This window comes from Anser brachyrhynchus (assembly GCF_964034855.1).
Source record: "Anser brachyrhynchus genome assembly, chromosome: 17".
NCBI lineage: Eukaryota > Metazoa > Chordata > Aves > Anseriformes > Anatidae > Anser > Anser brachyrhynchus.
Window position 1 is genome coordinate 995,562 of NC_137710.1, and position 25,444 is coordinate 1,021,005.

Sequence of the window (25,444 nt, forward strand, 5' to 3'; positions counted from 1 at the left end):
CCGCAGGGGGCGCGAGCGCGGCCGCTCCTTCCGGGCGGCGTCTCTATGGTGGGGCGGGGCGCGGTACCGGAAGTACCGGAGAGTACCGGAGAGTACCGGAAGTACCAGAAGGGGACGGCGAGCTTCCGGCTACCGGGGGCTGAGGGGGCAGCGGCGGGCCGGGCCGGGGGGCGCCATGTCGATGTCGCACCTGTACGGCGCGGAGGACGGCGTGGAGCTGGAGCGCTTCGAGGTGTCGGAGTGGGACCTGCACAACGAGTTCAACCCGCACCGCGCGCGGCACCGGCCCTCCAAGGAGGAGGCCACGTACGGCGTGTGGGCGGAGCGCGACTCGGACGAGGAGCGGCCCAGCTTCGGCGGCAAGCGGTACGGGGCGGGGGGGGACGGGTCCGGTGCCTCCCGGCCGCGAGGGCCCCCCCCGGCCGGCCCCGGGGCTCCCCCGGGCATCCCCCGCTGCTCCCCGGTGAAGGCAGAGCCAGGCCGCGGCCCCCGCCGCCCCCAGCCCTCCCCGTTCGGCCCCAAGGCGCGGTACCGAGCCTCGGCCGCCCCCAGGCCCATGCCGCTCCGCAGTGCACCCCCCCCTACCCCCCTCCGGGGCCGGTCCCGGTCGGTGATCGCTCCCCGCTCTGTCTCGGTGCAGCTCCAGAGACTACTCGGCCCCCGTGAACTTCATCAGCGCCGGCCTGAAGAAGGCGGCGGCGGCGGAGGATGGCTCGGAGGAGGACTCAGAGGAAGATGAGAAGCCCGCCAAGCAGGAGGAGATGCCCAAGGAGTTCGTGCCGAAGAAGCTCAAAACGGTGAGCGGCCCCGGGGAGGTTCGGTGCCGCGTGACGTGTTCGTGGGGCGTAGGTGGTGGGCAGAGGCCGCGGAACAGTAAGGGAGGGCTAAGGAAAAAGAGAAATAACTGAAACCAGGGAGCCACGCGGGACAGCGTTCAATTAAGGGAGGTGTTTTGTCTCTCTGCTCACGGTTATTCTGATGTCACGTTGTGCGCCCTTGGGAAAATCACTCCCTTGTGGGCTCTTTTGTCTTCCGAAATAATCCTTTGGTTAGCTGAGGTTAAACTAAAAGAATGTATGTTTTATTTTCTTTCTTCGGACAACCAAAACTCCAACTTCTTTAATTCCACTGAATGGTATGACTAAGATGAGAGTGTTACAGATTAAAAAAATAAAATGCTTATTTTCAACTATCAAATTCAGTAAGAATCAGGAAGCAGCTCCAGCTAAAGCCAATGACAGAGCCTGATAACTGGCAGCTTCCATCGGCGCAGACGTGGCTCCCTGATGCAGTGAGCTGGAGAAGCAGCAGTGCGCTGCCGTGACATCTGAAGTGCTCCTGGGAAGTTCTGCCTCTCCGAGAGGAACTCAGCAGGGCTCAGCTGTTCTGGTTCCTTAAACATCTTTTGTGGCCTGTTTGTGTGTTTTAACAGGGCGGTAATTTCAAGCCTAGTCAGAAAGGCTTCGTAGGGGGGACAAAATCTTTCATGGACTTTGGCAGCTGGGAGAGACACACCAAGGGGATCGGGCAGAAGCTCCTCCAGAAGATGGGTTACGTTCCCGGAAAAGGTCTCGGGAAGAATGCTCAAGGTATTGCCATTGTCTGGTTGCTTCTTGTGAAGCTGTGAGTTAGAGAAGAGATTGAGCTCTTTAAAGAGCCCTCATCTTGAGGTGGCTTTCAAATGAGTTCTTGTTTCTCTTGCGAGTGATCTGGGTCCTCATGGCAAGGTTCAGTTGTGTTTAATTTACCAAAGGCCAGTGTTGTGTTCTTGTTCTCCTGCAAGTGAGAGCAGGAAGAAAGAAGGGAGACAAAATGCCCGGGGTTGGCAGCTCACAGAAAAGGAGATGTTACAGTATGTGATAGAATAAAAAAGCAATAAAATACAGATGTGAATAACACTGTGTGCGTATGCAGATCAGTGAGTCTGTGGCCGTTAAGAAGTTAGTGAAGTGGAAAAGGATGCCAAAGAAATAGAGGTGGAGTGCTAGGCTGGGTGTTTGTGCTGGTCAGGTAATTCAGGTACTGTAAGAAAAACATTCTCTCTGAGTTAAGCTGCTCTTCCTCCTGACGTAACTGCTGTCTCGTTAGGTATTATCAACCCGATCGAGGCCAAACAGAGAAAAGGCAAAGGAGCTGTGGGAGCATACGGCTCTGAACGGACCAGCCAGTCTTTGCAAGACTTCCCTGTTGTCGACTCAGAAGAAGAAGCTGAAGAGGTATTTGTATGGTTCCCGGTACACCTGTTTTCCCTCTTACTTGTACAAAATCAGTTCTGGTATCCTCTTCCATGGGAAAGAAAACTAACTGACGTCATTTTAGATACGAAGGTAAAGACGTATCTAAATGCAGTTCATGTGGTATCTTTTCTTGTCCTTGCAATGTTCTTTTTGTTGGTTCTGGCTCACTTTATTCTGGCAGTCTTCCTAGAACCCCATCCTCAAACAGTCCCCTCCCAAATAAATAGTTGGCTTCTGCTTAGAGGGGAAAAAAAAAAAAGTAAGAAACATTCTGCTAGCCTTGAGAATAAGGTGGTTGGCCGAGCCAGCTGGCTGCTGTGCTTCACCTCTTTCCTTGTTCTTCCGCTCTACAGCATTCTTCATTGATCTGGTGGTTATTTTTTCCATAGGAAATAGACAATTTGGGGGTGAGACAGAGCATCAACAGCAACTTCTCTTCGTTTTTATTTAGGAATTTCAAAAAGAGCTCAGCCAGTGGCGGAAGGATCCCAATGGAGGCAAGAAAAAGCCCAAATACAGCTATAAGACAGTAGAAGAACTGAAAGCCAAGGGCAGGATCAACAAACAGCTTTCAGCCCCTCAGAAGGAGCTGTCTCAAGTCAAGGTAAGGCTGCTGCCCAAGTGGTGGCATCTCTGGAAGCCAATTCATCCACTAAATGTTGTGAGTCATTTTTAGCCTTAATAGAAGGCAGTTCTAAAAACCGACTGTCTACAGCCTCGTGCAAATCAAGGCCTCAGACTCATTATCAACTCATTTAACAGACCACAACATCACCTGGGATGTTGGGTTTGTTTGCTTTTGCAAGTTTTGTTTCACATTTGTCACAGCTCACACAGCTTAATTAAGAGATCCACCTAAAATTAATGTGTTTTAAAAAAGTATTAAATCACCTAAGCCTTCTATACAATAATGAGCAAAATACCGCATGCATCAATGCAGTCTGTAGCAGTAAAATTGAGTTCAGAGGTAGTGTCTTCCAGCTCTGACTCCAAAGTGTTTTTTACTCGTTCTAAATCTTCGTGCCAGGAGCGGGCCTTTCTAGAGGTAGCGTCCTGTTGCCCCAGTTGAATGCCAGATCTCATTACTAGCCTGCAGCAGTAACGAAGGTTGTTGAAAATCTCCAATTTGGCAAGGGATTTCCGCCTGATTTAACATGAAATACGTTTTTTAAGACATGTATTTTCTTGTTTGTTGGAAGGTGATAGATATGACGGGCCGGGAACAAAAGGTTTATTACAGCTACAGTCAAATCAGCCACAAGCACAACATCCCAGACGACAGCCCTCAGCAGCCGCTGGGCAAGGACGCCAAGCCGCAGGGATTTGCCTTGCCTGAGCTGGAGCACAACTTGCAGCTCCTCATCGACATCACGGAGCAGGAGATCATCCAGAGCGACCGGCAGCTGCAGTACGAGAGGGACATGGTCGTCAACCTGACCCACGAGATTCAGAAGATGTCTGAGGTCCTCTCGCACGAGGAGACCGCCATCAGCAATCTCAGCAAGGTCCTGGACATGGTGGAGGAGTGCGAGAGGCGGATGCAGCCCAACTGTGAGAATCCCTTGACCCTGGATGAGTGTGCAAAGATTTTTGAGACGCTTCAAGACAAGTACTACGAGGAATACAGAATGTCTGACAGGGTGGACCTGGCAGTGGCAATAGTCTATCCCCTCATGAAAGATTACTTCAAGAACTGGGATCCCCTCAAGGTGCGCACTGGTTCGATTTATCTGCAGTTCTTAATTGACGGCTTAAGCTTTTTATCATCTTGACTTCCCCCCTCCTTGCCCAGAATTCCTGTCCAGTTTGGAGAGAAAATAAAAAAAAGAGAGAGACCCTTCCTCTCACTAGGCAGGAGAAAAGAAGGCTCCAGAGAACGCTGCCAGCATTCATGTCAGAGTGAGATAAATGTGCAGAAGGATGGATCCACTCTGCACACGCCCTCAGACGTTTCCTAAGGCCCAAGGCCAGTGTTCTGTAAAATGGCTGACAGTCTGGGAGCTTGTAAGATTAAAATAAAGTCTTTTCATGGATGTTAGGAAGAAAAGGCAGATAAAAGCTAAATCCCTAGTCCTTAGTTTTTGGAAAGCGGAGGGGTCTGTTTCTCAAGCAGTCAGGTGTGCGGTGTTTATTCCTAATGCCATTTAGGCTGTGGTTCGTTAAGAGTCTGTATTCTCTCTGTGCCCCTGGAAAAGTTCTGACAATCCTCTTCCTCCTCCTGGAGGTACGATAAATCCATAAAGGGGGGGGTTCCTCTTGTGGGACTTCAATAACTGCTGCAAGCTGCTGGCTTGTCTTCTGAGCCGGTGCGAAGGCTGTCTGGGGCTGGGCGTGCCATCGGCCTGTTCTGTGTAGGTATCGGCTGAAAGGAATGGAAAAGGATAAAGAGCGCTTACGCCTTGTCGTTCCCAGGACTGCACGTACGGCACGGAGATGATAGCCAAGTGGAAGAGCCTTTTAGAAAACGACCAGCTCTTATCGCACGGCGGGCAGGACCTCTCGACAGATGCTTTCCACAGGTAAATCAGAAATTAATTGCACCTTGTTTAGTATCTTCAAATGCTGCTTCCTCAGCGATGGAAGAGAGAGAAGTGTGCTTTCCAGATGATTCTCTTGAGGTGTCCGTTAAAATCCAGCTGTTTGCTATACAAAAGGAAGTAGCTTTTAAATAAGTTACCCCTTTGGTTTATCTAGGCTTGGGGCTACAGCTTTAAACTTTGATTTTTTTTTTTCCAGGCTGATGTGGGAAATCTGGATGCCGTACGTCAGAACCATAGTAGCTCAGTGGCAACCGAGGAACTGCGGATCGATGGTGGATTTCTTGGATAGCTGGGTACACGTTGTTCCCGTGTGGATACTGGATAACATTCTGGATCAGCTCATCTTCCCCAAGCTACAGAAAGAGGTAAGATGGGAGAGCTGCGCTAGAATGAAGCCTTGCTCTGAGCCAGCGATTCAATTTCAGCCAACCACCGCCTCCAAAATACCAGCCTGTTGCCTCTGTCGGCGTGTTTAGGAACTGGGGGGTTACGGTATGGCTCCTTCTGTATCTGGCAAGACTTGCTGCCAGCGGATAGACTTAAGAAATCTCTTCCATGTCTTGCCTTAAGGTTGAAAACTGGAATCCTTTGACAGACACCGTCCCGATCCATTCGTGGATCCATCCCTGGCTTCCCCTGATGCAGGCACGATTAGAGCCGCTCTATTCTCCCATCCGAAACAAGCTGGCGAACGCGCTGCAGAAGTGGCATCCCAGCGACTCCTCAGCCAAACTCATCCTTCAGCCCTGGAAGGACGTGTTCACACCTGGGTCGTGGGAGGCCTTCATGGTCAAAAACATCGTGCCTAAGCTAGGTGAGACAAGCCAAATAACGTCAATGTACGTGCTGCATCTGCTAGTTGTCACCTTCCCCCTTAACCCTTGAAAAATCACATGGGCATAATTGTCAGCGTCACTTCAAAAATCAGCTCAGTGACTTTAGACAAAGTTTGCATCTTTTGTGTTACCACTACTATGCTTTTTTTTTTTAAGAGGCGCAGACATTGTAGAAATTATGGGGAAGTCCTGTGATTATCCTCAGTGTTTTCTGTTTTATTTTTCTAAGTCATCTGATTCCTCTGTCCTTCAGCTGACAGGAATATCTGATGGCTGTCAGGTAGCAATGGAGAGGCATTCTGTGGCGTGGTACTCCTGTATTCTTAGGCCTGTGATAATGCTTCCACCGTGAGATTTTGCAATTCCTCAGTCAGCCATGCAACTTGGCTAAAAAGCTCTGTGGTCCAAAAAAAACCAAAAACAACAGTTGAACGTTTTAAGTGTCTCAGCTCTGGCAGCAAATTGTGATCGTGGGAAATGGAAGTGCACTGTTCCAGCGTCAGGGATCAGGCAAGCAGTTTAAAGAGCCCAAATGTCTCCTGGTGCAGTACCGTGGCTCCTCAAATCGTGTATATATCGTTGTGAAATAGGTCAGGGCACTCGGAAGTCGAGTTCTCCTGTAACTCTTCTTCCTTTTTCCTAGGGATGTGTTTGAACGAACTCATCATAAACCCGCACCAGCAGCACATGGATGCCTTCTACTGGGTGATTGACTGGGAGGGGATGATTTCTGTCTCCAGTCTTGTCGGGCTGCTGGAGAAACACTTCTTCCCCAAGTGGCTGCAGGTGAGGAACTTACCAAGGTTGACTCATTTCTGACAGGCGTGATTCAAAGTGAAGTGTTTTAGTGACTCTGACCGAGCAATTGCCCCGGTGCTGAAATGGTTTAACTGCTACATGGAGCTGCTTCTCTTGCAGCTCCATACACAGGAGACCAGACTTTTTCCTCAGACTGTCGTGGTCCTTCTTTTACTGAAAGCTCAGTAATAAAGTAATGCATTATACGGACATTCTTTCATAAACGTGTCCAATTGAATTTGACTGGTCGTGTTGTTTTGCAGGTGCTGTGCTCTTGGCTCAGTAACAGCCCCAATTACGAGGAGATTACAAAGTGGTACTTGGGCTGGAAGTCCATGTTCTCAGACCAAGTGTTGGCACATCCGTCGATCAAAGACAAATTTAACGAAGCTCTTGATATCATGAACCGGGCTGTCTCTTCCAGCGTTGGTAGGTGGCTTCCTGTGATGGCTCCGCTTGCTGTGATGGCAGCACAGCAGCGCTTGGCTCTTGTGAGGCTGTATTTAGGAGTGGCCCTGCTAATCAGCACTGCAGCTGCTCCAGTGAGCGTTAAGAACCAAAGCGATTTTTCTTTTGCTCTGCCCATAGTAATTATCTGTGCTTCACTGAAGCACAAACTGTTTTTTAGCGTCTGGTTGTCTGTGCCATGAGGTTACTGGTTCTCCTTTCAGCCTAGCCTGGGTACAGTGTATTTTATGTCAGGAGGGAGCAGCAGAGACCATCATTGCAAAATGTTGGCTTCTGAAGCTATAATTTAGTGTGGGTTGGTTTTTTCCTCCCTTTATGGTGAGATGCAGGTTCTTCTCCTTAGCTTTGGAGCAGCGCCCTTCCTTCCACGTGACCCTCCCTCTGATATAAAAGAGATTGTTAGGAATTTGCTGGAAATTAAACTGAGTAAAAAGGGAAGGAAATGCCCGAGGGAGCAGTGCCTGAAATTTGTCCTGCCCTCAAAGGCTGCTGTTTACCTGTGTTCTTCTTAGCCACTTGCTTCATAGTGTGATGGACAATTTGCATCGGAAACACGGATAATTCCTTAAGCTCTATTTTAAGTGTTAGTTCCTGTGGTAAGACAGGCAGGCATTGCACTAAGAGGAATCGAGCTATTGAGAGATTTCTGGCATGGTACTTGTGTGCCTACAAGGCGAACTGGGGCTCACAGCGAAAGCCCTGCGATGCAGCGCTGCTTCTTGCAGCGTGGTGCCTGTAGCCCGTAGCCGTGTTTTGCAACAGTCACTGTTTGTAACTTGGAGGTGGCACGTGGGGACCACGGGCTGGGTTTGGGCCTTGAGGAGTACATTTTGTTGTTGCTGTTTGTTGCCGTTTTCCCTTTTCCAGTAGGAGCGCAGCGTCCTCTTGTGCACGCTCAGATTCAGTTGGGGATTATATCCAACCCTGTCTCCTTTGCTGCAGTTCTCTGATTCAGCTATCTAGTCTGCCGTATTAACACTAACACTTAAGCAGCAAAAGCTGTAAGGGATGATTCAGAACACTATGGCTCAACGTTACTTATTTAAATAATATTTACTGTGTCCTGGACTGACTTTGCCCAGGGAGCCTGCACGAGGAGCAGGCTGGGACCTTGTTCTCACGCTTTGTCTGCCCACCAGGTGGCTACATGCAGCCGGGTGCTCGGGAGAACATCGCGTACCTCACGCACACGGAGCGGAGGAAAGACTTCCAGTATGAGGCCATGCAGGAGCGGCGAGAGGCCGAGAACATGGCCCAGCGAGGCATCGGCATGGCCGCCAGCTCCGTGCCGATGAACTTTAAGGACCTGATTCAGACCAAGGCAGAGGAGCACAACATCGTGTTCATGCCCGTGATCGGCAAGCGGCACGAAGGGAAACAGTTGTACACATTTGGACGGATTGTGATCTACATCGACAGGGGCGTTGTGTTTGTGCAAGGAGAAAAGACGTGGGTGCCAACCTCCCTCCAGAGCCTCATCGACATGGCGAAGTGAGGCTCCTGCTTCGAACTGTGAAGATGATCTTAATGATATTTTTAGGGTAACTGTCTTAAAATAAAGAAGTTACAGATTTGTAAATAACGAAGCTTCAGCTGTGTACCAGGATCGGTTTCTTAGCTGCTCTGACAGGGTCAAGAGGTGAAATTATTCATGGAAGGTGGTGCTGAGGAGGAGCCAGCAGTTCCGATGTTGTGTAATTGCCACTTGTGACACCACTTCAGCAGTAATTGTTTGAAATCATCAGACCAGTGAGGGTTAGAAGGGCCCACTGGCAGTCGTTCTCTGCTCAACGCAGGGCCATCACCAACAGCAGCTCAGCCTGAAGGGCTCCCCTCATGGAGATGTCACAGCTGCTCAGCTGCTGCGCTGCCCTGGCAGTGATAATTGTGATCCTGATGCTGTCCCTCACAGTGGGCCCTTCTCTGCCAGCTGCGGCTGGGACCTGGGCCACATCTCCAGGTGTGCCACAGGCTTGTTCAGCCTGGTCCCTGCCCCAGCTCTCAGGCCCGCATCAGCTCCCAGTGCCCATCTCTGCCCTGCCAAAGCAGAGCTGGAAGGGAGATTGCTTTTCTAGTACGTTCACATGTGCTGTAGGAACTCAGTAGTTCAGGGCACTTTTTTCCCCAGAGGGAAATGACGTGGCTCTTCAAAGAGGAATGTCTGGGGAGCTGGTTTGAGTAGCGCTGAACAGCTCGAGTCCCCTGCCTGGGGAAGAGCTTTCATAAGCCTATGTTGGAACCAGCTGCTCCCGCTTTCAACTGCACCTCCCTCAAATTACTTGCCCTTCGCTATACGTCAAAACGTGCATGGTACAGGCGAAGGCTTTGAATTGCTCGCGAAAGGGGAGATCAGAAGCACAACCCCCGTGCTCTGCGGCTGGTTTAAAAGGCAGTTTTCAGCAGGTAACCAAGTTTGCTCTAGTTAAGTGAGCATGAGTCAAAGCACAGCTTCCACTTTTATTAAAAAAAAACACTAAGCTACAAAAATGTCCCATAGGGCTCAGCATCCAGGTGCCGTGCTCACAGGTGGGGGTGACGCTGTCTGTGCTCGGGCTTCCCTCCCGCGCTGGTGTTACCCTGGGAGGGGGGACGCGGCCCCGGGGCAGCCACCCGGGGAGCGGTCAGGACTGCGCTGCCGTGGGGCTGCGCCCGTTACCTTTGTCCCCCTTCCTGATGATCTCCAAGTCCTCGCACTCCTGGTATGTCGGCTCCTCCAGGAACTCCCAAACCTCCGCCGAGAGCTGCTCCAGTTTGTGCGGGGGAAACCAGTGGACGGAGGTGTCGTTAAAGGTGTCCGCGTACCGAGGGTGTGCTGGGAGCGCTACTTCCTCTGTCCCTTTTAAGACCTAAGCACATCGGAAAAAATGCTATGTGTGATGTAAAAACGTTTCTGTGAGGTTACATGATGATGGGAACGGTGTGAGCTGTACCCCTGTTCAGCGTCTTCTGCAGACAACAAAAAATGGTCCTAAAGGGGTTCATTTTTATACTCTAGCTGAGAAGACAGAAGGTTTTAAAAACACCCCCCTCCTTTACAGTTGCAATTAATTCCCTTTCTCATTAAAAGGCACTTTGTCGGCACAAACCAGTAGCTTTTAAAAAACCTGTGCTTCCTACCTTTGCTATGTAGGAGTAATCCCTCTCCAGTATTCTTGACAGCACTCTGCAAAACAAAGGCGGGAGCTAGCGTTAGGTCCGTGCCCTTCCGGGGAGCTGGACGCAACTTCTCTGCAGCTGCGGGGGGACAGGAGGGGTAAGAGAAGCCTGAGGGCTGCTGCTGCGCCAGCTCGCTGAACCTGGGCCGAGCCTCGGGCACCACGCAGGCGTCCCTGACAGAAGCGTTAGAAAAAGGCAAAGAAAGAGGGAAGGAAGCAGAAAGGAGAGCAGGGCCGGGGCGGGCGCGCACCTCTCCTCCATCCCCTTAAAGCTGTTGCCGATGATGACGATGTCGGACAGGGCTGCAGGGGACCAGTTCCTCCAGAGGAGGTTGTTGTACAGCGCCTTCCCGCAGTGCACCATGTAGAACAGCGTGGGCCCCTCCTGGACGCGGTGCTTGCCCTCCTGCGGGGAGCACGGCGGTGGGGCCGGGCTGCACCAGGGGCCAGGACGCGGGTGGGACCCCGGGGCCGCCCTCACCTCGTTCTCCGGGAGCAGCCGCAGCCCCAGCTCGCCCAGCGCCGCCACCTCCAGCTCCGAGAAGGCCGGGTCGAACACCGAGCAGCGGTCGGGCGGCACCTGCGTGGCGTGGGGACACGGGTGGGGACGGGGCCGAGCGTGGGGCACGGACACGTGTGGGGGACCCGTGGGGACAGAGCCCTGTGGGGGCAGGGGACACGCGTGGGGAGAGCACCCTGTGTGGTGTGAGGACATGCGTGGGGGGGACACGGGTGGGGACAGGGCCCTGGGTGGGCTGGGGACACGCGGGGGGCTGGGGACACGCATGGGGACCGGGACAAGCGTGAGGCTGGGGACACGGGTGGGGTCGGGAACACGCGTGTTGGTGGGACTGGGCCCTGCGTGGGCTGGGGACACGCATGGGGCTGAGGGCACGGGTGGGGACCGGGCCCCGCGTGGGGCTGTGACACGCGTACCGCCAGCAGGTCGAGCAGCAGCAGCAGGAAGGCCAGCTGGTGCCGGGCAGCGGGGCACGTCCCGAAGCGGCCCAGCCCGTAGCAGACGCAGCGCCACGGCCGCCCCGCGCCGCACGGCGGGGCCCGAACGGCTCCTGGGGGGGGGCGGGCGTCAGGCGCCGGCACAGCGGCACGGGCACAGCGGGACACCCGTACACCGGCACAGGGATACACCGAGATACCGGTACACCCACATACCGGCACACCGGTGCCCCCAGTGCCCCGCCGCCCCCCCCCGCTCCTCCCCCGGTCTCCCCCCGGTGCCCCCCGGCCTCCTCCGCCCCCCCCCCCGGTGCCCTCCCGGTCCTCCCCTGGTCCCTTCCCGGTCTCTCCCCGGTCCCCCCCCGGTGCTCCCCGGTGCCCCCCGGTTCCCCCCCGGCCTCCTCCGGCCCCCCCTGGTCCCTTCCCGGTGCCCCCCGGTCCCCCCCGGTCCCCTCCCCCCCCGGTCCCCGCACGCACCGGCGCTCTCCTCCCAGAAGCCGGAGCTCAGCAGCTCGTCCCTGCGGGGAAGCGCAGCGGGGTGAGCGGAGCCCCCCCCGGGGAGACCCCCGGCAGGGAGGGCCCCGCACTCACCGCGCCTCCCGCAGCCGCCGCAGCACCGCGCCCCCCTCGGCGGTCACCGCCCGGCCCCGCCGCCGCCGCCGCCGCCCTCCCGGCGCGCCCCACGCGCCCTCCGCCATCGGGCCCCGCGCGGCCGCCGTCGGCGCCGCCGTCACACGGGGGCGGGCACGGGGCCGGCAGCGCCTCCCCCCCCCCCCCCCCAGCAGCGGGCCCGGCCTGAGCCCCATGGCCCGGCCCGGCCCGGCCCCGTGGTGAGCGGCGGGGGGGGGGGGGAGCCCCGGGGTCCTGTCAGAGGAGGGGGGGGGGGGCCGGGACGGGACCGGGGCGGGCACGGCGCCCGTCTGACGCGCGGCCGTTCCTGCCAACGCTTCGCCGTTGTAGGTGGAATTACTTCTTCCTGTACGACGGCTCCAAGGTAAAGGAGGAGGGGGACCCCACGAGCGCCGGGATCTGCTGCTTCCACCCCCGCCAGGTAACGCCCGCCCGGGTCGCGGGTGCCCCCGGGGGCTGCGGCGCGGGGGCTGCGGGAAGCCGCCCCTCGGGGGGGGCCCGGTGCCGGGGGCTGGGCACGGTGAGGCCTCGGCCCTCGGCCCCCGCGGTCGCAGGCCCTCTGGCAGAGCCCGCTTGGGTTCTGGAACAACCCCGCAGCGGGGTGAAGGAGTGCCCCTAAATAACCCGCAGGTCCTTGGGCTGCCAAAAAGAGCAGCTCGCTTGTATTTTCCCCCCAGATTTCCCCGTCCGACCGCATTTGGTTTAGAATCGAACTTATAATTAATTATATCTGAATATAGCGGTGATATGTCTTTTCCAAGCCCTGTTAAAAGAGAGAGAAGTAAGCCCTTCTTGCCTGCCTCCCCTGACAGACCCCCCCTGAGCAGCAGGAGCTGCTGTGCGGGCAGGTGGCGGGAGCGGTGCGCTGCGTGGCGGAGATTTCGGGAGCTCCTCCGAGCCTCATCCGCCTGAGGAAGCTCAAGTTCGCCGTTAGAGTGGACGGAGACCACCTGTGGGTGAGCGTGGGGGGACCGGAGGCACTCGCAGAGCCAAAACAGTGAGAAAGCCTGAACCGCTTTATCAGGCTCAGAGGGGTTTTTCTTCCAGGGTGTGGGCCTGACACAGCTAGACCTGGGGAGAGCTAGGGGGAGAACTTGCAACGCACAGCTTTTCGTTGCAAGGTAACTTGCCTTGTGGTTGCCACAGTGTGCGGGCATGTGCAGGGGCGGTCACCTCACCGCCTCACCTGGTGTGCAAAAGCTTCGCCCGCCTCGTTTGTGTGGCCGCACCCGGCGCGTTGTCCGAGGATGTGCCCGGCAATGGCTGGAAGAAGTCGAGGTCTGCGTTGTTCTGCGTATCCCCGGGCTGCAGGTGGTGACCGCACACACAAGTCCGCGTGCTGCGGCTCCTAACAAGGACTCGGTCTCCCTTCTTGGCAGTCTGTTTTGTTTTTCAAGCCCTCGGTACTCCTGCTGCAAAGCTTTGGCAGTGTCAGGAGACGTTTAGTGTACAAAGAGCAGCGTGCAGCACGCTGACGACAAAAATGCCCTAAACCTTTCTCTGGAGACGGGCGTGAGGCCAGCCAGACCCACATAACTGGCAGCGCTGTTCAGAGGCAGAAGGCTCTGGCACTTCTCTTTCTTCCTCAGCAACTCAAAAACTAAATGAAACGTCTCGATTGCTGTAAATTACAGGTGAACTTGAACATTTTAAAGTCCTTACTTTCAGGACAATGTTGTTAACTGTTTAGAGCACTGAGCTAGGTCATCTAACGTATGGTGAGAAGGGAGAGCGTCTAAAACTCCGGCTTGCCGTTACCATTTACTTACCCTGCCTGTGCCGGGGCTCTTCTTTGGGTATTTTTGAATTTTCTTTTAATCAGACTTGTGAATCTGGGGAATGTTTGCCTGCCACGGAACTGCCCGTATGCCTTTGATACTCGCTTGGAAGCAGTAAGAGTTGCTCTCACCTGCTGTCCCTGGGTTTTGTCAGTCGTCACACTCAATTCATGGCTGTCTGCATTAAAGGTGCTGGGCTGCGCTGTTGAGCTCCCTGACGTCAGCTGTAGACGGTTTCTGGAGCAGCTGATCAGCCTCTTCACGTTCTACAATGGACCTGTGCACCACGCTTACACGGTAATTAGAGATCAGCAGCTGTGATGTGTCTGGCTGGGAGTGCATTAGGGATCGTGGAGCGACAGCCATGTGGATTTTGGTTGTCCGCAGGCATTTTCTCAGGAGGAACTGGACGGGCAGTGGGACAGATACATTGAACACATCCAGAAAAACACCAATGACCTCCACAGGATTTTTAATTCTCTCTGGAATCTGGACAAAAACAAGGTAAAAGTCTGTCCTCTGCAGTGCATAGCTCTATAAATGCCTTAGTTTTTGTTTTTATTTGCTATTTTGAGCATTCCCTGGGGTTCTTTGGCATAACCTCTGTTTCTCCCTGTCTAGGTGGACCCACTGCTTTTACTGAAAGCAGCTCTCATCTTGCAGACTTGCCAGCGGTCTCCCCATGTCTTGGCAGGCTGTATTCTCTACAAAGGCTTGTAAGTGACCAGGTGTGGCCCTTAAATCTGCCCGTTCTCAGAGCTCCGATCCCGGAGTGCACCCAGGGAGCAGAGCAGGGGCGGTAGCTGGACACACAGGGCTGCTCTCTGTTACTGGTAGGACCGTTAATGCTTCCGGCAAGGTCATCCCTGCCTGCTGTTGTATTTCAGAGAGGGTAAATCGTCACTTGTGTTTGTAAGTGGGAAAAATTGAAGCATGAAGGAATTCATGGTTCCAGTTTAAGGAGTAGGCTACTGTCTTTGGTATTCAATGAAAGGTGAAGGCCTAACGAGTTAGACTTTCCAGTGGAAGTCACCAAGAGAAAGAAAGAAGTGTGTACGTCATTCTTTTCACTTAGCGTTCTCTTTGCTGTCTTGCAGGGCACACGAGTGCCCGTACCTGTATGTTTTTGTCTGCCTTGTAGGCAGGACCACCGTCTGTACTGGTAGAAAGTACGCAGAAGAATGAGACAGAATTTCCTGTGGGAAATCCTGTCATCTTTCACCTACAGATACATCACAGGTAGCTGAAGATGCTGCAGGTGTGGCACTGAGCGACGTCAAGGAAAGCCTCGAGGGTGGCCTTGGGGGATTTGGAGGATCTCTTGGCAGTAGCATTCTTTTCCCTTTGACATAGGCTGTGCCTGTAGCACCTCTTACAAGCGCTGGAACCATGCCGCAATGTGTGCTGCTGTCCAGGTCTGACTGACAGAGGCTGGCCAGACGTTTTTAAGGCAATGATGTCACTCTTGCAGGCAGGACACTGAGCGTGAGTCACTGCAGCATCCTTAAATCTGGCAGCGTGTTGCCCTGGAAGCAGACGTCTGACTTGAGAACCGGCTCCTGTCCTGTGTCTGCCCGTCACCCGTGTGTGTCTCACTGTGTTGCTCTTCTGTCTAGTAGAGGTTTTTTTCACCAAACATCATCAGAGTTCTCTGCACCTTGCTACAGCACTGCAGAGGGCTTTGTGCTGGGGTTAAACTTCCCTTTCTTTAGAGTCTTTTGGAGAATCTGAAGAAAGTGGATCTCAGCAAGGTGTACATGGAGGGATCACAAACCTTCCGAAGCCCTGTACGAGGGGCCTGCATTGCAATACTTGGAGTGTTTGTCCTCCTGAACCTTCTCCACTGCTCACAGCTCTTCAGGAGCTGGCAGGAAACATTGCTTGTGTTAGGTCCTGACTCGGCAAAACCAGGTTTGTTGGCCCAGAGGAAATGCCAGCAGGGTTTGTAGTGGACCCGACCCAACGAAGAGAATTGGAGCCCTGACGGTCACCCAGCTTGCGTTCCTTTTGTGGGGGGTATGGTACCACGTCTGAGGCTGGCCCTTCAACCCGCGCAGAGTGTCTAGCACAACCTGGAGGGGTGGGTGCCGTGGAAAAGACCCCCCCAGAGATCACCTGTCTGGGAAGCGGGGCCCTGCAGCCCAGTCAGGTCTGCTCAGAGGACAACAGCCTCGTGTGAGCACCACGCTGCCGCTGGCTCAGCCTGTCTGGATGCACTGAGCCACGAGAATCTACAGCTGACTGTCAGGTGATGCTCTGCTCGTGGGTGACTTTGTTTTGCACTTCTAGGATTGTGAGCACCCAGCTGCCGCCTCCTCTCACGGCTAACGTTCTCCTCCAGGGCGATGAGCCTTCAGGCCAGGTATGCTGCTGAGCGCGTTCGCTGCGTGCAGGTGGGCGCTCGTGGGGATGCCCTCTGGGAGCTCGCGTCCCACAGATCTTGTGTGTGGTTACGGAGAAGGAGAAATATTGATGCTGATGGTAAGAGCTTTTATTACTTAAGATTGAGGAAGGTTTCAAGACTTTTACACTAGGAATTGGCTTTTGCTTCAATCCGAATTCGTGGATTCTCAACTATATGATGTTTTGATGAGCATGTTACCTAAATTTGGGTATTTGGTGCTCAATATCCAAAATGAGCATCCGAAAGTGATGAATAGATCACATTTCATTGTCATTAAAGCTCATCAGATGTAATTATTTATGGGGTTCAAGATCTTCTCCAAAAATGCATCAAGATCCAGTATGAGGAATGCCTCTCCTTTCTCCCTGGTGGAGAGAAGCAAGTTTTTGTGCCCCAAGCGGGCAGTAATAGCAGACTGTGGTGTGTTTGTCCCTGCTTTCAGGTGGATTTTGGTTCTTGGGAAGTCCCCTCGGCCTTGAGGGCTACCTAAGGAATAAATCATTGCCCAGCGTGGTAAACTGATAACTGTGTTTGCAGAAGGGGATGGTCTGGGTTCTGCTGTAGTCACAGGGAGGATACTCGCTGTCCTCTGAGGAGGCTGGAGGGGATGACGTGGTGGCGCCGATGGCAGGCGTTGAGTCGTGCCCTGGAGCTGACTGTTGACTTCTCTTGCAGGGTGAGCGTGGAGGCGAGGAGCCGCGGGAGAACGGTGAGCACCAGCTGCAGAGCGCTGATTGCCAGGCACAAGGCAGCAGTGCGCGGGCAGCCCCCTGGGCTGCGTCCTCTGCAGTCGGAGTGTGAGGAGATTTTCTGGGATTGTGTCAAAGCTCTTGCTGAATGCGGGAGTAAAGCCCTGAGGGCATCGCTGCTGCTAGTCAGCATGTGCCAGTGGGTGTTGTGCAATCAGAACTAGTTCCTTCAGCTAAGCAAAGGAGTTTGCTCTTTTGGGTTTAGTCATGAGTTCTGCAGATTCCCAGCGTGCCTGCTTGAATTCCAGTCACCCATGTGTCTGCTTGGCCACTGACGGAACCTTGAAAACAGATGGCTGCTGCTTTCAGTCCAAACCTTCAGTCATCGGTTTTGAGCATCAGTTAATAAATACTCTGCCAGGACAGTTGGAGGGGAAAAAAAAAAGGGGGGGGGGGTGGAATTTAACTCTGTCAGGCACTCAGTGTACGAGGAAGATGGGAAGACGCTGCCTAATCAGACCGGGAGAGCTTCTGACGCCCCTGCACACAGGGTGGTTGCACGCCTTCTCCTCTTGCAGAAGGCTTTGTGCTGAGGGGGTCTGGCTTCTGTTCTGTGTGCTGGGGCATGGCCGTTTAACTCTCAAACCTCCGCTGCTCTTGCAGGTTCTCCATTGCCGCAGGGCGTCCGTATCATCCCCGTGTTCCTAACAGAAGACGAAGTCTCAGTGCTCCGAGACTTCCCAGTGGAGTGGATGACCAGGTAGGAAGTCAGTCTGACACCTAAAAAGGCTTCTGCAGCTGGGGAGTTACGTGTGGCACCGTGTCCTCAGCAGCCATTGCTACTGTTTTCTCTGACATTAATTCAAACTCTGGCATCTTTCTGTTGAAGGGGCCTGAGGTCTTTTAGGCTGGACAGAATCCGTGGTGTCCATATCTTTGTTGTGAAGGAGCCTAAAGCAAAACTTTCCCAGGACCAACTGTGGTGCTCTCTCCTTTCTCAGTTCCCAGAGTTGTTTTGTGCTCTGTGAATAAGGCAGTGACATGCCCAGCAGTCCGCAACGTATGTGGCCCGTGCCTTTCAGCTGTGTTAGAACTTACCCCATCCTTTGCCGAGGTAGATGTTCTTTGTAGCAGGAAGTGATAGAATTATTAAGTAGGTAATAGCTCTAAACAGATCCTACTCAGTAGTTTAATCAACTTGCTACCTCTTGCTAGGTCGCCCATGTCCCCAGCAAGCCTTAGAGGAGAGAAGAATGCTCCTGGCGCCCAGGCAACTTCAGAATCAACAGGAATCCAGGGAAACCAAGACCTGAACGATCTCTCTGAGCAGGAGTCCCCCGAGCAAGCTTCGAGCACATCCGCAGCAGCAGATGGTGTGCAGTCAGGCAGCCTCGCAGGCACAGGTGCTCTGAGGAGCTTCCCCAAGGTGGAAGCCAGGGCAAAGAATTCCCCAGCTGCAGAACTGAGCTGCCCAGACAACAGGAGGCCAGAGCTCGGTGGAAAAGCGTCCTTCTCATCGGACAGACCCGTGAAAGAGCTGCCGAGCCCTTCCAGACTGCATGCTGCTGAACACGCTCAGACTACAGGTCCGTATCTGGAAGGCTTCTCCTTCCCAAACCCCTACGCGCAGGAGAGGCAGAGCACGGGGGAATGTCTTGAGGACTCCGATGTCAAACGGTACAGTTCCCAGAGCTGTCCTGCAGCCAGCGCCAGTCCGTCTATTTGCTCTCCTGCCCAGGAGCTGAGCAGAAGGAAGTCAAGTGAACAAGACAGGGAAGGGACTCCGAGCCGTACGAGCGTCTCTGCAGAAAGCAGCGGTGCAGCTGGTGGTAACCGGGCTGCGGATTGTCCAGCTGCTGGCGCACGGTCAGAGCTCAGAAGCAGGCGTGAGCTGCCAGCTGCAGGCGTGCAGGGGAGCCCGCGCAGTGCCCCAGCGGGGAGCACAGCCCGTCCCGGGGCGGGGGAGAGCGGCTGGCCTCGGGTGGGCACTCGGGGAGCCCAGGGTGGTGCGGAGACCAGCGGGCACTGCAGACCGGTTAAGATGAGCCTGTACGTCCACTGCATCAAGGGGCTCGTGCTCGCCCTGCTGGCCGAGGATCACCTCAGAGATGACCAGAGCTCGATCGAAGATGTGGTGAGTAGGAGACCTCCTTGGCACCTGCACGTCTTTGGCTGCTGCCGGTCCGGTGATGGTGGTGGTGGTGCGGGACGGGGGTCGGAGGCGCAGAGTGAGCAGTGGGTCTGTTCCCGACTCTTCCCTCACCTGCTGAGTGGCACAGAAGGCAGAGCTGCTCGGCGTGGCGGCAGCCGCCACAGGCAGACAACACAGGGATCTGCTGGTGAACGTGAGGAGCCAGCCTGGGAGGTGGGAGCGCTGCCGCGGGTCGCTCCCGTAGCTGTTGTCGTCTGTCAGCACCAGCGCGGCGCTCCTGAGCAGAACGTGTTGGTGCCAGACGGCCCTGCAGGCTGCCCCGGGGCTGCGCTGGGTTTGGGATTTGCTGGGGAGCCCCGCCAGTTCCGTGGCGCTTTCTGGAAGGCAGGCCTTGCTCGGCGCGTAACCTCCGCGTCGCAGGTCGCGGCTTCCCGGCGCGGCAGCACCGGCGAGGCGCCTGGCAGCAGGCCCCAGCGGCGCCTCCTCTCCCGACGGGCCCCCGGGCCCCCAGCCGGCCTCTCCCTGGCCCTGCTCTCCCCGGGGGGCCCGTGGCAGGAGCGAAGGCTGTCCTCGGAGCGCCGCGCGTGGGTGATGCGCCGGGGCGACCCAAGAGGCCTCGTGCTGCCGGGCCTGCTGCCGTGTGCCGGCTTCCCTGCCGGGCGCTGCGGTGCAGCTAACGAGGCACTCACGAGCGCGGGGGAAGGACGTGCCTGCTGCGGCGCTTCCCTGCCAGGTATTGGGCTGCAGAGCTGCTGCCTGGCCTCTGCCTCAGCTGGGGAGCTGAGTCAAAGCTGCAGAGGCCCGTTCGGTGCGCCAGTTGCCATAGGAACAACCTCATTTCTTCAGCTGCCAGACGGGAAGCTGGAGGAGAGCTCAGGCTAATGCTGGCTCCCAGCAGCAGCACAGCCTCAAGGTTACAAACCTCGAGGTTTGGTTCTGGGCTCGGTGGCTGTGTCCGTGACCCCCCCGTGCCCCGGGGGATGCGCAGCCCGCAGGGGCTGGCTTGCCAGGGAAGGGGTTGCTGCAGAACCAGGCAAGGCCAGGACGCCTTAGCTTTCTGCACCAGAGGTGCCAAATCGCTGTCCCCCCCCGCTCACCTTGAACAGGCGGCCACACAGCGGCCAGTGCATCTCTGGGGCAGGAGGTGGGGCGCGCACGGGGAGGAACAACACGCTCAGGAGCTGGAGGGTGTCGGTGCTGTGCAGACGCCCTCGGCTCCCCTCTGTCCCGTGGGGCTGGCGGTGCCGTCCTGCAGCTCGTGGGGGCGCAGAGCTGCTGGAGGGGCCGGACCCTCCGTCAGGAACTCGTCAGACACCGGCCTCTGCTCTGCCTCGTGCCCTCAGCCCCACTTGCCGCTGAGAAGGACACAGCCAGCGTGTAAAGGCCTTGGGGTTAGCGCTGCTCGTGGCAGGCACGCGTTGCTCCTCCTCCACCGGACCCTGGGCACGGCCAGCAACGAGCAAGGTGGGCCCGTCCTGGCTCGGTCGGTCGTTGGGCTCGCCACGTCTCGAGATGAGCACTCGTTCCCGTGTGACACTGCTGTGCTGCCTTTGGCTTGTTTTCCCTTTGTGTAGTCCCGGGGCTGACGGGGGGCTGTTCCGTGCAGGTTCCCGTTTCCTCAGACACGCCGCTTCCAGCGCACACGCTTTTGCTTCGGATCTCATCTTAGCCAACCTTTACCTCTGCCCAGCTTTAATTTCCTCCTGGTTTTCCTGGCTATACCCTTCCTCTTGGAGCAGGTATTTGTTATTTCCTGGAGGAGATGTGCTGCCTGTCCCGTCACCCTGGGAGGAACAGCGCCTTGCTCTAGGACATGCAGCCGGGAACTTGGAGGCTCTGCTGCTGGCGCCGCGCTGGGCTTGAGGCATGGCCTCAGCTTGGCTGTTCTTCTGTTTATCTGTGGGTTACAAATGACCCTCAGCTCTCAGGGATGTCAAAGCTTAGCTGTAATTAATTTGTCAAACGCTTTGAGGCCCCTCAATGACACCAAAGAAGGGTAAAATATGCTACTTACGCGGCAGCAAGCAGTGGCAACGCAGATCATCTCCCGGGGAGAGCGGTTCCTAAGGCAGGCAGACCTTTCCTGCAGAGCAGGCAGGCTTCTGGCCCCGGCACGTGTCCGTGGGTGCTGTCCCTTCTCCTCGCTGGAGAGAAAAGCAAATCTCTGTGCCCGGGGCCTAGTGCTGGATGGAGGCTTGATCCTCTGGGCGGCCGAGGAGGGAGCGGGGCGGGGGATTAGGGAGCTAATCGTCCTGGGGCCGGTGGAGGCTGCAGCCTCTGTGGCGACCCGATCCATCCTCCCGGGCTGCAGCCCCGCGAGCCCCCGGGGCACCAGGCCTGCGCTGAGCCGGGGGAGCCGCAACTCCAGGCGGCGTAACGGCTGCTGTTCGGGTTGGGGTGCCCCTTTCTGGTCCCCGTCTCACTGCTTTCGTCTGCCCGAGTTACTGGCGGCTCCTGCGCGGGGGCCTGGTCCCTGCCTTGCCGGCAGCGGTCACCACGCTCCCTCCGGTGCCCCCTGGGAAGCCCGCCCTGACGTGTGCCTTCTTTTGCCCTGTGTGCAGTACCACAGCAGCCTGGCTTCTCTGAATGGCCTCGAGGTTCACCTGAGGGAGACTTTGCCCAAAGACTCCGTGTCCTCAGCCAAGGCGACCTACAGCTTCACGCACTACGACTGCATCCAGAACGTGCTCACAGGTAGGCCTTCGCCTGCCGGGCTGTGTCAGAGCAGGAGCTACACGGGGTTTGTGATAACCTTCCTCACGTTTCAGACACCTCAGAAACGTTGCTCGCTAAGCTATGTGCAGTTAACCCCTAAGAAATGGCCCGGTTATACCGCTCAGTTGAGGAAACTTCATCTTTAGTGAGTTTGTAGCCCGCTGAAGGCTTGCTGAGCACGCCGTGCGGTTCAGAGCCGGAGCCCGTTGGGAGATGGAGCAGCTGCCACTGGCACGTTGCTTGGGGAGATGTTGGCTGGGGCTCTGCGAGCTGCTGGGCCCAAGGACAGGACCGACACCCTCTCTGACCACGACCTCCAGCCCCCTGGCGTTGTTCAGCCCTGGCGTCAGCCTTCCCCAGGTACAGCAGGCAGGGGCTGGGGGCAGGCAGCAGCCTGCGGCTGGGAGAGCGCCGCCCTGCGCTGACGGGCAGCCCACGCAGGAGGCCCCCTGCACGTACTGCCCCCCTTCGTTCTGACGTGCCCCCTTCTCTGGCAGCCTCCCAGGCAGCGTCCCGGCTCTCTCCCGCTTGGAGGAATCGCTTTAGGGAAAGAGGAAGCCCGGTGACTGTAGGTAGTCCCACCTCAGGCCTCCCTTGTCGCCCCTCTGCTCCGTGTACACGTGGGCAAAGGCACGCCAGGCCCTTTGTCTGCGCGTGGCTGAGCACAAAGCGGCCGCTGACTGTTGAGATCACGCCGTGACTGAGGGTGCTGTGCGCTCTGCTCTGCCGATACCCAGGGACTGCGGGAGAAATCCCCAGCCTTTTCCTGCTCGCTTCTTCACAGCGCAGGCTCCTAACACCCCCCTTATTCCTGCCCGGCAGCCAACCTGCCCCTCACACCTGGCCCCCTGGATCGGCACTTCCTGAGGGCTGCCACACTGATCCACTCGGACTTCAGTCAGCTTCCGACTGCCTCCGAAATGATAATTAGGTAAGGTGTCTTTGTTACTCCCTCCTCCTCCAGGCACGGGGCTGCTGTGAAGCGCACACAGTAGGCGGAAGGGGGGAACTCCTGTTCTAAAGCTCGCTGAGGTTTGGCACGTGCTGTAATCGTGCTGGTGTCTCTTGCCGCGGTCAGGCCTGTCACCTCGTCCCCTGAAGTCTGCTCCTCAGAGGCAGGCTGCTTAATATTCTGTCTGTAGTTTGAGCTGGGTGTTGATAAGCTAAAATGGCACCAGCACGAGTGAGCTGGAGGCGCAGCGGAGCTGTGCCCCAGGTTTGAATTAAGATATAATACTAGAATATTACCAGTTCCTGGCACCATAAGGTTCTGAGACACAGTTTTAAATATAGCTGTTCCTAATAATTTGTGTCTCGGCTGGGAGCCAAAAGCACCCAGAATTGGCAACCTAGATTTTGTTTTCTTGCACGGCTTGTTGGGTTGGAAACACGCTGTAATGTGCGTGGCAAACTCAATTGTAATGCGCCAAGCAGGATGGCCTTATCGCAGCCAGCTCTCCGCACAGCCCCAGCAGAAGCTGCTCTTGTGCTCCAGCGCTCCCGTTCCCGCAGCTGATCTCGAGCAGGGTGCTCGTGTCGCGTGTGCAGAGTTCCTGCTTGCTTGGCCGTGCTTGTTTGTCCAAAACGTGATGGAATAAAGATGCTTCTGGGAATTACTGTTGCATTTCTTTGATGCTGCTTGCCAAGGGAATGTGAGTCATACGCTTTAATGCTGGAGAACTCCGTGGTTAGCGTTAGATTGACTGGCTCCTTAAACCCCGTACCGGGTAAGCTGGCGCATTCTGCGTTGCCCCAAAAAAAGCAACTCACTGTGTGAATCAGGCTGAGTAACAAGATGACTAAAACTGCTTTCTTTTATGGAGAGTTGTCACAGAAGGGTGTCAGCAAACATATCAGTTGCTGCTTTCCGCTGTCACGGAGGAATACAGAGTCCTTTGCTTTGCTTCCTCCCGCCTCTCTCAGGTAAATACTGACGGTGGTTTTTAGTGAATGACTTGAGCCTTCCCGGTTACCGTGTCTGACCAGTGCGTTGGGTTCATCACACGTGACTAAACCTCGTAAGGTTCCTGCTGAAGGGTGCTGTGCTGGGATTGCCGTATGGACAGCAGCAGGGAGTTCGGTTCCTGCAGGAAGGACGGGGCGTTAGACACGAGGAGTATTTAGCCGTCAGCTTGTGTATTGGGCTGCTCTGCCAGTAAGGGAGGTTCTCTGAGGATGGACATGTGCACGGGTGTTAATGCTGCTGAATAGGTTCCAGACTACGAGGGATATGACCCCTTTTCTTTCAGGGTGCCAGGACCCTTGAGAAGGAAGGAGGGTCTGGTTCCCTGTGGCCTTTTGGCAATACGTTGCCGGGGTTTGGTGCCCATTTCAGCGTTGTGTTCCTTTGCTGAAATAGATCTCAAAGTCCCTCTAAGTGGCTGGGAGCCCAGTGCTGTGAGCACCCCAGTGCTGGGAGTTGAAGGGGGTCTTACACAAGGCTGCAAATCCTGACCGCTGCTTTCTCTCCTGTCCTACCAGGAACGCCTCCACGGCCGTGTACGCCTGCCGGAACCCCGTCCAGGAAACCTACTTCCAGCAGCTGGGTGCTCCGCTCCGCAACTCGGGCGTTCCCAACCCTCACGACAGCGCGTTTAGCTTGCCAGGCAAGGCCAAGCAGAAGCTGCTGAAGCACGGAGTGAATCTGCTTTGAGCTGGTGCAGCGAGGCAGCATGTCTCTGCCCGTGATGGAAGACGGTTCATCTCCAAGAAGTGAAATCTCAAAGCCATTTTTTATGTAGGGGGCATGGGGCTCCGTGCTAGCTACGGGCTCTCCAGCCTGCCTAGCCCTGATGAGAGGTACCCTTATTGCCCTATTCCTGCAGCACGTTTTGTTCTAGTGCAGGATATCGTTGACGTTAGCACTTACCAAAGACTGAAGATAGAAAATAGCTGTGTTGGGGTGTTTGGTTTACATTGACTGTAACTACTGATGGTGCTCTGCTGCCGTAGGCAGAGGCTCCTGGAGTGCCTTGACCTAAAGAAAAACCTCTTTGTGCTGTAAGCTACACAGGACACTGGGTTATTGGGCAGTACTTGCTTTCAGAGATGACAGCCAGACACTGCGCCTGCCCGGAGTTCTGTTACTATGCTTGCCCTGGTCAGACTCGGGCTTTATTTATACCTCTTAATATATAGAAACGATCCCCTGCTGCACCTTTGTGCCTTACCTTGATTAACAGAGCCTGCGTGCTCTCCCGCTAACTGGAATAGAACAAGCTCTACAAAGCTCCTAGCCCTCCGCCAGTAGCTGTCAGTGGGTTTTTTTTCTGTAGCTGGATCTGGGAGATCCTTGTCCCTGCTCGCATGCCTGCTCAGTGGTTGTGAAGTGCAGCGTTGCCTTCCGGGCTGCCCACCAGCAGCAGAAAGGTGCTGTGACTGCCGGCCTCTCCCAGGGCCAAAGGGGGCTGTGGAACTGGGAGCACTGCTCCCTGCTGCCTGCTCCTGGGCCGCCCGCTGCCTCCCCTCCCGCTGCAGCACCCTGCCTCACCTCCTTGCCCTCGCTGCTCGGTTTGTCTGCGCTCCGTCGGCAGAGGAGGTGAGCGGGAGCCCCTTAAGCTAACGGGACCAAAGAGGGTTTGCAGCCCCTCAGCAGCTGTTGTCTTTCTGCTTGGGCAGACCGCGCAGCTGGCGGCGGGACAGGCGGTGATGGGTGCTTAGGTCCGAGGGCTGAGCACCTCCCTCCGGGCTGTGCTGCGTGCTTCAAAGACCGCTGCTGTTCCACGCACACATCACTGTGAAAATAAAAGTCTCCGAGACAAGACCTGCGTGTCAGAGTCCCACGTACTGCTTGGTCGTCTCGTTTGTGGTTCCTGTGGGGGGCTAGGGCCGGGTGACCCGTGCGCTGCCTGCCAGCTCCCCCCAAAGACGAGCTCCTGCCCTGCTGGGGCCGAGCGGGCAGCGCCTGCTGCTTCAGCCGCCCCTGCGCAGGAGCCGCTTGTCGGGAGCGCAGAGCTCGAGGTAGGTGCCTTCCTGGCTGTTCTGTGAAATGGTGAGCAGGCTGTCGGTGTCAGCAGCCCCCTTCCAGGGAGGCTCTGGGTGGAAGTGCTGCCCGGTGCCTGTCGGCTGCTAGCAGCAGAGGTGCG

At 56.0% G+C, this 25,444-nt stretch overlaps 3 protein-coding genes across 9 annotated transcripts; 2 read left to right on the forward strand and 1 right to left on the reverse strand.

Annotated features, from left to right (window-relative positions):
• The first annotated feature begins 33 nt into the window (after positions 1–33).
• Positions 34–8,458, forward strand: TFIP11 (tuftelin interacting protein 11). Its single transcript, XM_080559034.1, has 12 exons — positions 34–366; positions 641–797; positions 1,433–1,589; positions 2,089–2,216; positions 2,689–2,841; positions 3,437–3,946; positions 4,650–4,756; positions 4,974–5,142; positions 5,348–5,591; positions 6,257–6,399; positions 6,675–6,840; positions 8,019–8,458. The coding sequence occupies exons 1-12, from the start codon at positions 176–178 to the stop codon at positions 8,372–8,374; spliced, it is 2,481 nt and encodes an 826-aa protein (XP_080415160.1). The 5' UTR covers positions 34–175; the 3' UTR covers positions 8,375–8,458.
• An 864-nt stretch (positions 8,459–9,322) lies between these two features.
• Positions 9,323–11,713, reverse strand: SRRD (SRR1 domain containing). 2 transcript variants are annotated; one of them, XM_080559047.1, is made up of 7 exons: positions 11,583–11,713; positions 11,469–11,509; positions 10,971–11,104; positions 10,516–10,614; positions 10,286–10,440; positions 9,997–10,042; positions 9,323–9,725 (listed from the first exon to the last, which is right to left on the reverse strand). In XM_080559047.1, the coding sequence occupies exons 1-7, from the start codon at positions 11,687–11,689 to the stop codon at positions 9,501–9,503; spliced, it is 807 nt and encodes a 268-aa protein (XP_080415173.1). In that variant the 5' UTR covers positions 11,690–11,713; the 3' UTR covers positions 9,323–9,500. The 2 variants fall into 2 exon arrangements, with proteins under 2 accessions (XP_080415173.1, XP_080415172.1); XM_080559046.1 differs by having other exon boundaries at positions 10,516–10,695.
• On the forward strand, positions 11,669–25,141 carry HPS4 (HPS4 biogenesis of lysosomal organelles complex 3 subunit 2). Of its 6 annotated transcripts, none has more exons than XR_013940286.1 (13): positions 11,669–11,821; positions 11,952–12,042; positions 12,434–12,577; positions 13,589–13,696; positions 13,787–13,903; positions 14,021–14,115; positions 15,689–15,761; positions 16,479–16,512; positions 17,156–17,252; positions 17,708–18,626; positions 21,206–21,338; positions 22,144–22,290; positions 23,841–23,979. XR_013940286.1 is itself a non-coding variant. In XM_080559035.1 (13 exons), the coding sequence occupies exons 1-13, from the start codon at positions 11,796–11,798 to the stop codon at positions 24,010–24,012; spliced, it is 2,118 nt and encodes a 705-aa protein (XP_080415161.1). In that variant the 5' UTR covers positions 11,669–11,795; the 3' UTR covers positions 24,013–25,141. The 6 variants fall into 6 exon arrangements, 5 of the variants coding, with proteins under 5 accessions (XP_080415161.1, XP_080415163.1, XP_080415165.1 ...); XM_080559035.1 differs by having other exon boundaries at positions 22,182–22,290; positions 23,841–25,141; XM_080559036.1 differs by having other exon boundaries at positions 11,781–11,821; positions 11,952–11,985; positions 22,182–22,290; positions 23,841–25,141.
• The last annotated feature ends 303 nt before the right edge of the window (positions 25,142–25,444 follow it).

What these genes read in the sequence shown, in the direction of transcription:
- TFIP11 (XM_080559034.1), top strand. Translation starts at nt 176, where the DNA reads ATGTCGATGTCGCACCTGTACGGCGCGGAGGACGGCGTGGAGCTGGAG. An exon ending in CCCAGCTTCGGCGGCAAGCG is followed by an intron (nt 367 to 640) that starts GTACGGGGCGGG and finishes GTCTCGGTGCAG; the next exon opens with CTCCAGAGACTACTCGGCCC. An exon ending in AGAACTGGGATCCCCTCAAG is followed by an intron (nt 3,947 to 4,649) that starts GTGCGCACTGGT and finishes TGTCGTTCCCAG; the next exon opens with GACTGCACGTACGGCACGGA.
- SRRD (XM_080559046.1), bottom strand. Translation starts at nt 11,689, where the DNA reads ATGGCGGAGGGCGCGTGGGGCGCGCCGGGAGGGCGGCGGCGGCGGCGG. An exon ending in TGCTGCTCGACCTGCTGGCG is followed by an intron (nt 10,696 to 10,970) that starts GTACGCGTGTCA and finishes CTGCCCCCACAG; the next exon opens with GGCTCTGTCCCCACGGGTCC. An exon ending in TTTAAGGGGATGGAGGAGAG is followed by an intron (nt 10,043 to 10,285) that starts GTGCGCGCCCGC and finishes TTTGTTTTGCAG; the next exon opens with AGTGCTGTCAAGAATACTGG.
- HPS4 (XM_080559035.1), top strand. Translation starts at nt 11,796, where the DNA reads ATGGCCCGGCCCGGCCCGGCCCCGTG. An exon ending in GCTGCTTCCACCCCCGCCAG is followed by an intron (nt 12,043 to 12,433) that starts GTAACGCCCGCC and finishes CTCCCCTGACAG; the next exon opens with ACCCCCCCTGAGCAGCAGGA. An exon ending in TGGACGGAGACCACCTGTGG is followed by an intron (nt 12,578 to 13,588) that starts GTGAGCGTGGGG and finishes TCTGCATTAAAG; the next exon opens with GTGCTGGGCTGCGCTGTTGA.